Source organism: Helobdella robusta (genome assembly GCF_000326865.2).
Source record: "Helobdella robusta unplaced genomic scaffold HELROscaffold_13, whole genome shotgun sequence".
In the NCBI taxonomy this organism is placed as follows: Eukaryota; Metazoa; Annelida; class Clitellata; order Rhynchobdellida; family Glossiphoniidae; genus Helobdella; species Helobdella robusta.
The window spans coordinates 4,544,665-4,555,571 of NW_008703718.1; the positions used below are offsets into that span (position 1 = coordinate 4,544,665).

The window sequence follows — 10,907 nt, forward strand, 5'->3', positions numbered from 1 at the left end:
GTGAGTGAGTGAGTGAGTGAGTGAGTGAGTGAGTGAGTGAGTGAGTGAGTGAGTGAGTGAGTGAGTGAGTGAGTGAGTGAGTGAGTGAGTGAGTGAGTGAGTGAGTGAGTGAGTGAGTGAGTGAGTGAGTGAGTGAATAACACAAATATTTTTATGTGAATGAATGAGAGGAAGAGTTCATCACCGAACGGTTAAATGGAGAAGAGTTTCAATGAAGCATTGAACTTTTTCAATTAATAATTTTTAATTAAGGAAAAAAAGATAACGTGTACAAAAAAATATTCTAAAAAAATTTTAAAAGAGGAGTTTTGAAAAATTATTCTAATGTAACAGGTGTTTAGCAGAGTTCTTCTTACATCGCTAAACTTAAGATAAGTAAAATATACCTTAAACATAAAAAATTTAAAAAAAAAAATTTTTTTAAATAAAAAAAAGATTGACTGAAAAGTTAAAATAAAATAAATAAAGGAATGAATGATTGAGAGAGTGAAACTTTTAAAAAGCCATTAACTTGACGACAAAATTACGCGAAAAGAGAAGAATAAAAAAATGAATAATTGAATGAACTAATCCCACGATTTATCAATCTTTTTCCCGAATCATCCATCCATCAATTTATTCTTTCATTCATTAATCAATCAATTCACCCATTCAATTATTCATTTCCTGGTGTGTTTGCCTATCCATCCATCTATCCATCTATCCATTCATGCATCCAACCAGCCAACCATTTATCCATCTATCTTTCTATCCAACAAACCAACCATCCAACCAACCAGCCAACCAACCAGCCAACCAAACAACCAACTAGCCAACCAACCAACAAACCAACAAACTAACCAACCAGCCAACCATCCAACCAACCAAACCAACCAACCAACCATTCAATGATGTATTTTTCAAGAAACTTCAAATAATTCCACAATCAAATACTAAATGAAACAAATCAGTAAGCTAACATAATAAAACAAAACTAGACAAAACCAAGAATTAAAATGAATTAAAATTAAATTTAAAAAAAATCTAATAAAAATGTTCGGCTGGCGAAAAAGTAAATCCTTAACTACTTAAATAATGATAAATGCATTCTAATTAACGAAGCTAACTATGATTTAGGACTACGATCTTTGTTATATTAATGCTTTTCCAGCTGCTGCTTATGGTGGTGGTGGGTGGTGGTGGGTGGTGTTGGGTGGTGGTGGGTGGTGTTTGGTGGTGTTTGGTGGTGTTGGGTGGTGATGAGACATGTGGTAATGATGTGGTGATGATGTGGTGATGATGTGGTTGTGATATGGTCTGAGTGTGTTTATCTATTGGTGATTTCGTAATAAGATGATCGTAATATGGTGAAAATGCGTTCTTCAATTTGTAAAAATTACGGTGGTGATGTTATTCAAATGTTTTTTTGTGGTGGAAAAATGTGTGGTGGTAATGTGATGAGGATATGATAACGATGGTGAGATGTCTAAGTAAAATGATGATGTAATGATGATGGTGATGAAAGAAAATTTGTTATCATATTGCCTCTAGCACTAGTGAGGATGGAGGAATATGATGATCGTTTGGTGATGATAATCTGATAACAGTGATGAGATAATGGATCGTTGTTGACGTTATGATGGTGGTGTAAGAATGATAAGATGATGATAATGCCACGATGATGATTTGATGTTGATGTAACGAGGGTGATGATGAGGATGATGATGATGATGACGATTATGATGATTATGATGATGATGATGACGATTATGATGATTATGATGATGATGATAGATGGTGAAATTAAATTGTTGATGTGAAAATGCCATGTGATAATGATACTTCAATGATGACGACGACGATGATGATAATTTGAAAATTCGTTCAAACAGGTGAGTCGGTAATTAATTCTGAAATGTCATTTGGCTGAAAATCGTTGTTGCTATTGCTGTTGTTGTTGATGTTTTTGCAACTGTTGATGTTATTGTAATTTTTGGTGTTGATGTTTTTAATGTTACTACTGTAATTGTTGTCTTCCAATAATAGTATAATGTTTTTCATTGTTTTGTTGATGTTTACTTATGTTGTTTTATAAGGCTTTTTTCATGCTAATTAATCTTTCTGATCACCTTTATGATTTATTGATGAGAATATTTTATGTGATGCGGTCTAGATTTTGGATGTTTTTGTTGTTGGAGTTGTCGCAAATGTTACTGATTTTGTTGTCGTTGTTGGTGTCATCTTTAACGATCTCATCTGAAAATTTGTTGTTTTTGTAATTAAATTTAATGTTGTAGCTTTTTTTTAAATGTTTGAAATGTTTTTTTTTTATTAAAAAATTGATGTAATTGTTTTTGATGTGATTAATTAATAAGAATGGTTATTAAAAACGTTTATGTTGCTAGCTAGATCTCAAAGCAGTTTACTAGAAACAAGTTTAAAATATCTACGAAAGACATGAAACTCAACTAAAAATTAATTCAACTTTTCTAAAAAATTTTCAAAATGAAAAAATTTCTGAAATAATTATCAACTAAAAAAACAAAATCACCAAAAATAACAAAGAAACGACAATACCAAAAAGCCAACACCTGCAACAACAAATTAAACTATCAAAAAAGTTATCAACAACATTCAATCGCAATCACAACAACACCAACATTTACCACACTAACAACAACAACCCAAACGACAACATTACGACATCAACATCGCCAACAACATACAACACCATAAACAACATTAAGACGTCAACATCTACAACATCAACAAGAACAACAACAAAATTACACTAGCAGTCATGAAAATGAGAATGTTTAAATCTAAAGTCTGTAAAAAAGAGGGAGCAGCGAAGCGAACGAGCTGGAGAAAATGTCGGAAAAGGCGTTAAAGTCTTTTCAGTCGTGAAATCAAGTTTGATTTTTAATTACGTAGGTGTTTCGCTGCACAGCAACAACAACAACAACAGTAACAACTTTAACAATACCAGCAGTCACAACAATGACAGCAACAACACACACAGCAGCAAAACAACAACACACACAACACTACTGAGTCGCGTCCATCCAGGCCCCACACAACGCATTACACGTGACAGGCGGGGATCTCTTTGCGATCGAACCAGGTTACCGCTAAAATGGGACCGGGCGTCTTAACCATTAAACCATATCGTCACTCTAAATACTAAATAGAAAGGAAATAAAGAACAATAGCTAAAGCAGATGCATATAAAATGATTATGGAGACAATAAAAATATATAAATGCTTGAAACAGAGGCAAAATATCTTTACAAAAAATATTCAATCTGACATTTAGCAGTTATAATAGTAGTAATACTATTAGTACTATTAACATTAGGGGTAGTAGTAGTAGCAGCAGTAGTAGTAATAATAATAATATTATTATTGTAAAAATTATTCATAATTATTAATTATTATATTTATTTCGTACGGACATCAGACAACACGCGCGCAGCCTTACGGCCTCTTATGAACTGCCCTGAGCTTGTAATAAAAAAAATTACCTATTCATACTCATATTTATATGTATATAAATATTATATTAACATTCCATAATTATATTTATTTTTATGATTGCAATGAAGGAAGTAAATAAGATTATAGGCGTATCAACGAACGCCATTTTGTTTTTATGTCTTCGTTTTTCGAATTAATTATCTATCTATGGCGTTTTCATCTCTGTCTATGTCTTCTCTTGCTAGTAGAGACTTTGTTTTTATTTAGTTAATTTACTTATTAGCTCATTATTTGACATGAAAATATAAAAAAAAAACATGCTGCTTAACATGGTTTGACTTCGTTATTAGTTAGCAGAGAAAATATAATCGTTATGCATATATTGTCGAAGATTTTAAATTCCTAAATATTTTAAATATAATTATTATTGTTATATTATTATTTTTATCATCATCATTATTATTATTATTATTAGAGAGTTTATATTCTAGCACCCTTTAAAACATCTCAAAGGCTCTTCTTAAGTCTTGCTGTTTAACTCATAAAAAGATGAGCTTTTAGTTCTTCACGGAATTGTTGAAGAGTTAATCCAGGCTGACGGAGGTGGCGTGTTAAATTATTCCAAACTGTTGGACCAGTGACGGAAGAACTCCTGTTTCCTACAACCAATTGTGTATTTGGTACTACAAGCCTTTATGAAAACACTGTCTATAGATGCCCATTAAAATATGGGATCTGTATTTGATACATTTTTTTGTAAAATATTTGGATGTATATTGATTGCTAAAAAAGTGCTAAAACAATTAAATTAGAGACTTACACACACAGACAGACTCTAACACGCACACACAGACACACAAACATGTACACATGTGTGTGTTTTTTACACATATACTGATGTGTGTGTGTGTGTGTGCAAAATTGTCTAATATTTTACATAAAACAACATACCGCACAAACCTACAAACGCAGACATACCCAAACGGGCACAAAAACGTACACACAAACATATATACAAACACACACAAACATATATACACACCCACACAAACATATATACAAACACACACACCTAAACATGTATACCAGAACATAAACACCCTTAATATACATACAAATTCATGCGAACAAAACACACATTCGTGTGCAGATTAAGCAGACAGACAAACGGAAAAAGATCTAAACAGAAAGACGTAGGAATGAAGGAATGAATGGATGGATGGATGGATGAATGGATGAATGGATGGACGAATGGATGGATGGATGGATGAATGAATGCACGTTCCAAGTATAAGGAAATAAAGGCAGGTAATTAAAGGACATCTTTTCATAAATTTCAGTGGCCGCCATTAATTGCTGTTTGCTATAAATTCTCATCTTCGGGTGCATCCATTACTGAGCCGTCATTAAATTCAATCAAATGACGCCGCGCTAGTATGCGCTTTGTATGTGTTTGTGCGTGTGTGTGTGTGTGTGTGCATGTGCGTGAGTGTGTATGTTTGTGTGTGTTGGTTTGTATGCAAGTGTGTGCGAGTGTGTGTGTGCGCGCGTGTGTGTGCGCGTTTGTTTGCGTGCGTGTGTGTGTGCGTGTGTGTGTTTGTTTGTGTGCGTGTGTGTGTGTGTTTGAGTGATTGAAATTTTATTTGCGATTGCCTTTATGATTGTGTTCTTTAGTTTGTTGAACTCCATTTATTCATCATAGGTGATTTCTACACATGTATATGTATGTGTGTTTGTCTACTCATGTGAAGGTATGTGTGTGTGTTTGTGTGTGTGGGGTGTGTTGTGCGTTTTTTTATAATTTGTTTGTACATGTCTGGTATTTGTTTAACTTTCATGATTAATTACTAATGTTTTTGCTGTTCATATTTATTTTTAAACAAACATATCACAACATTGAAATTAAAATAATTAACTAAAAATCAATTTAATTAAACATATTTGCAATTAAATAAATATGCTGACAATTTAAACCTGTTTAAAAAAATTAAACGACAAACAGATGAACAGAAAAACAAATGAACGAACGATGAATGGCCGAAACAATATTGACGTGAATGATTATTAAATAGTGATGAATATAAATCACATCATTATATTAAATTTTTCAAAATTCCTGCCGAATTTTCAAGGCTGGCGAGTTAGCTCAATCGGTAAGGGTGTCGCTATGTCTCGTGCAATGATCTGATTCAAAAACTCTGCCAGAAACTCAGAAACTATCATACTCCCTATGATGTGGTGTGGTTGTGGCAGACTTGAACAAAGTCGGATTTAAGTTAGGTCCGGCGGGCCGCTACAACGGTACCCAACAAAATAGGTTCCTTCACAATATAGACGAGAAAATACACTGATTGTTTACTAGTTTGGAGTAAAAATATTATCATTTAAAGACTTCTACTAAATAATTTGGGCATCTAATAAATAACCAAAGCATCCACTAAATAATTAATGCTATCTAATAATTAATTAATCATGGGCTTCATATTTTTGGTGTCTTGCGGTCTCCATATCTAAATGGTGTGCAAAAACAGAATGCTTGTGCAACACGCACACACGCACTCACACACACATGCACACTCACACACGCCGAAGTGGGCATAGTACATAGGTACATAGAGTAGAGAGAGAGAGAGAGAAAGAGAGATTATTATAAAATGACTAGAAATGTGTACACGCTCCGATACATGAGCGAGCAGCCAACCGTGAAAATATCGATTATTGTGTAATAAATGTCCCTTCACCATGCTAAGTATTGTTGTATGTTTATGTTTACCGCTGTTTGTTTGTGTTTTTGTGTTTGTATTTTTATGTTTATCATTGTATATTCGTTTGCGGTTCGAGTTGTGATTGTTGTTGTATGTTTATTCTTATCGTTGCATGTTTGTTTGTAGTTGTAAGGGTGATTGTTGTATGTTTTTATTTGTGGTTATATGCCGGCTTCTTTAAATCTGTCTGACTTGCAATGTTTTATATGCAGCTTTATGTATTCTGCATATGCATTATGCATTCGTTTATCATTCTAGAAATATTGATTTAATGGTTTAATCATTCATTTTGATAAGCGTACGTTCATGTGGGTACAAAATGTATAGAATGTGTACAACAATAATTATATTAGATAAACTAACATTATCAATAATTGGGATATTATAAATATTTTTGTTATTATTATTGCTGTTGTTGTTGCTGTCTGTCGCTGTCTGTGTTGTTTTTGTTGTTGTCTGTCGTTGTAATGTTGTTGTTTTTGTTGTTGTCTGTCGCTGTAATGTTGTTGTGTTTGCTGTCTGTTTTTGTTATCTGTTGCTGTTATTGTTGTTATAAATATGGGAAAATGTTATTTATGAAAATTCTCAATAAATTAATATTAAGATGATTTCATTAATCCAATCGACCAAGCTTTTGCTCGGTGATTTTATTGCTTACGTCTTCTATCACTGTGTTGCTAGGATTCATTGATAACTTATCAGTATAATTTATCAATAATAATATCATTAAAAATATTATTATTGATATTCTTCATCTTCTTCTTTATCTTCTTCTTCTTCTTCTCCTTCTCCTCCTTCTTCTTCTCCCTCTTGTTATTATTACTATTTAATTTTTACTTTTGAAATTGATTTTCTTCAAATAGATCAACCAATACGCCCTAGATTGTGATGATGAATTATCATCATCGTAGTTGTTTTCATCGTCATCAGAGTGATCATCATCGTCGTCATCGTCATCATCATCATCATCATCATCATCATTATAATGAAAATTGTCATCAGCATTGTCGTCATCATCATGATAAAAGCTACCATCAGCGTCGTCGTCATCACCATCAGAATTATCATCATCACCATTAATAGCATCAACACCTTCATCATCATCCTCATATTTTTATTAATTATACAGTTTTTTAATATTTTTATATTATTTTTTTTGTAAGTAACCTAATTTTATATAATTATGTTTATTATTATTATTTTTTATTATTAATACAATTCCTCTCATCATTTTTAACAACAAACGAAACAGTCAATAAAAGCCACATGACACATCATCATCAATCAATAGAATGTAACGCGAAAGCAAAATGATTGCATTGTACTTATTACCATCATTTTATCAATTATTATTACTGTTGTTGTTGCTGTTGATGTTGTTGATGTTGTTGATGTTGTTGCTGTTGATGTTGTTGCTGTTGATGTTGTTGTTGTTGATGTTGTTGTTGTTGATGTTGTTGTTGTTGATGTTGTTGCTGTTGATGTTGTTGTTGCTGATGTTGTTGTTGATTTAGTTGTTGTTGTTGTTGTTGTTGTTAGTATTATTACTAATATTGAATTGTCGTTAGAGTGTACATCGCTATCGTCATCACAAACGTCATCTCTTTCATCATCCTCGTCATATATTTCTCATCGTCATTATCAGCAGCTGCTGTAGTAATCGCAATAGCTGCGTTGGCTGTGTTATTGGAATTGCAAATAACATTGTCGCCACCATCGTTGCTATCATCGCCACAGCCACCATCGCCGTCATCTTTCCGTTATTCTTCAACAATAGAACACGAACTTTTTTGTTCGTTAATGAAAAAAAAAACTTCAACTGGTAGATAGACCTTTTTGCGCTGTCAATAATTTTATCGTTTCTATTATTGTCATCATCGTCATCTCGTCATCGTCATTATCACCATCGTCATTATCTTTACTATCATCTGTGTCATTGTCAAATTTGTTAAACATCTACAAACATCTGCACGCACACACACACACACACACACACAAACAACTAACACACAAACAAACAAACAACATACTCACACACACACAAACAAACAACATACTCACTCACACACACACACAAACAAACAACAAACACACACAAACAAACAACATACTCAAACACACACACACATACAAGCAAACAACAAACAAACAAACACACACACACACGAACACGTTCGTATCTGCAAACAGATCGAAGACTAATTGAATGAAAGTGTCCAACCAGGAGTATGATGCAGGCTGTTTATTGCAGGGCCTTCCAAATCATTCCATTCTATGTACATTTTGTCTGATGGTGATGAGGATGAGAATGACAATGGAATGAAGGGGGGGAAGAAAAAGAAAAAAAATAAGAGAGAGTGAGAGAGAAAGAATGAAAAAAAAGAAAAAAAGATACAAAGGATGGATGAATGATATCGTGAGAGTGAATCATGAAGAGAGTGAGAGAGAGAGAGAAAGAAAGAAAAAAAGAAAAAAAGAAAGAAAAAAAGAAAAAGAAAAGAAAAGAGAGAAGGGAAAAACATCATGGTTGCTAAAACGGGGACAATGAAAGACAAAAAAAAAGAGAAGACGAGGACAATGTTTTTTATTGTTGCAGTTTCCGTGTCGATTTCGTTTGATGGCGTTGAAGAGAAAGATGTTGAGGGAGAGAATTAAAAAAGAGAAGAAAAAGAAAAAGAGAGAGAAAGAGAGAGAGAAAAAAAAAGAAAGAGAGAAATGGAGAAGTTAAAAGAAAGAGTGTTGTTTGTATTGCTGGTGTTATAGTTTGGAAGACCGAGCAATTGTTTTTAATGTTGTTGTCATTGTAGGTTTGATCACAAAAGTTGTTGTTGTTTTCTTATTGCGCTTGGGTCCGTATTGTCAATGTTTACAGATGTAAATTTTGTTCATGCCTACTAGTTTGCTAACAACGATTTTGGTTTTTATATTTTTTTAAACGATTATTGTCTCCGTCATTATCATAACACACGCGCGCACATCACCAGCATCATCATCATTGTCATCATCATTATTATCATCACTGTCATCATTATCATCGTCGTTATCATCATCATTTTTAACATCAACCCCTTTGTTATCGTCGTAGTCATCATTTTTATATTCATCACCATCATTGCCAGCTCGGTACTGATTTTATTTATACTATTATAAAAGCGGGACCATGAAATATTCAGTCTGCCAGACGGAACTGGTCATCATCGTGATCATCAACATCATCATCACCACCACCATCATCATTATCATCATCATCACCATCACCATTATCATCATCATCATCATCATCAATATCATCAATATCATCTTCATAATCATCAATATCATCATCTTCTTCATCACCATCTTCATCATCATCATCATTGTCATCATCGTCGTCGTCATCATCACCACCATTATCTCTACTGTACTTTCATTATTATTATTGCCGGCAACTTTTTCACAGCATAGCTTGATGTCATTATTATTATTATTATTATTATTATTATTGAAATTATTATTTTTATTAATATATTATAGTTATCTTTATTTTTCCATTTTATTCTTCTCTGAAAATTGAAACAGATTTGCTTCTATTAAGACGCAGCATGTAGCGGCATGAAGTATACGCTGATGTACGTACACAAACACACACACACAAACACACAAGCACACACACACACATTCACACACAAGCACACACACACACGAAAACACATATAAACGCTAATGCACACGCACGCATACAATCACACATGCAACAAATTCACACACAATCACGCACACGCATACACGCGCGCACACAATCGAATGCTCACGAATTACGTACAATTAAACAGAATTAACAAATTAATCCGAACACGTATGGACTAATAATGGATGCGCTCATATGCTACAACACGTACACACACATATAAAAGAACGAAACGAAACGAATTTTTATTTGCTTCTCAAAATTAATCTAAGAAAAAGAGAAAAAAAAAAATTCTCTCCCCTTTATATCAATAAGAAGAAGACAGGATGACCACAGTAGAGTTCTTTTCAGAAACTCATCGAGTGTGACCACCTTGACATAATTTTTAAAATGTTATAAGTTTTTAACAGAATTTAAACGTAATTTTAAAAACAAAAAATTTATGTTTTAAACTTAAGTAAATATTCTTTTAATTTTTTTTTAAATTGTTTAACGAAATAAATTCAAAATTAAATCCACTGTTTAAAATTTCGTTCCAGGTTCTCGGTCCCTTGCAATACACGTGAGAGAACAAAATATTCGTTTTCGATTTGTTGGAGACAAGATTATTTTGTTGCCGACATTGTTGTTTCATCTTGAAATAACTGTTAAATAAATCAGGTAATCGATTGGTTAACTGTTTATAAACAAAAATCATCAGAAAGTAAATGCTGAGTTTCGAGAAATTCAAGTTTCGCGTGCTGTTGAACAATGGTTGGCTGTGTTCAAATCGTTTGGATCTCGTTATCAATCTAACTGCTCTTTTGATTAATATTTCTATTGGTAAGGTTGATGTGTGGTACGATGAAGCCCATACAATGTTGCAGTAGTTTATTAACGGAATGCACAGGGAATTATACAGAAGATTCAAACAGTTTTTTGGCAAAAATGATTTTACTCTGTTTATCATTCCTATTGACTTTGAAAGTTTGGATGATACTTGTTTTATGTGATGTTTGAAGGAGAGTTTCTGATCGAGC

At 33.0% G+C, this 10,907-nt stretch overlaps 1 protein-coding gene across 1 annotated transcript in view; it reads left to right on the top strand.

Annotated features, from left to right (window-relative positions):
* The window catches only part of HELRODRAFT_168623 (hypothetical protein), a gene marked incomplete at both ends in the record, with an annotated part of 6,293 nt that extends 3,179 nt beyond the window's left edge, over positions 1-3,114 (top strand). Inside the window, 2 exons of the mRNA XM_009014456.1 lie at positions 2,727-2,806; positions 3,049-3,114. Coding sequence (XP_009012704.1) covers positions 2,727-2,806; positions 3,049-3,114 — 146 coding nt within the window. The remainder of the gene's footprint in view (positions 1-2,726; positions 2,807-3,048) is intronic.
* Positions 3,115-10,907: the final 7,793 nt, after the last annotated feature.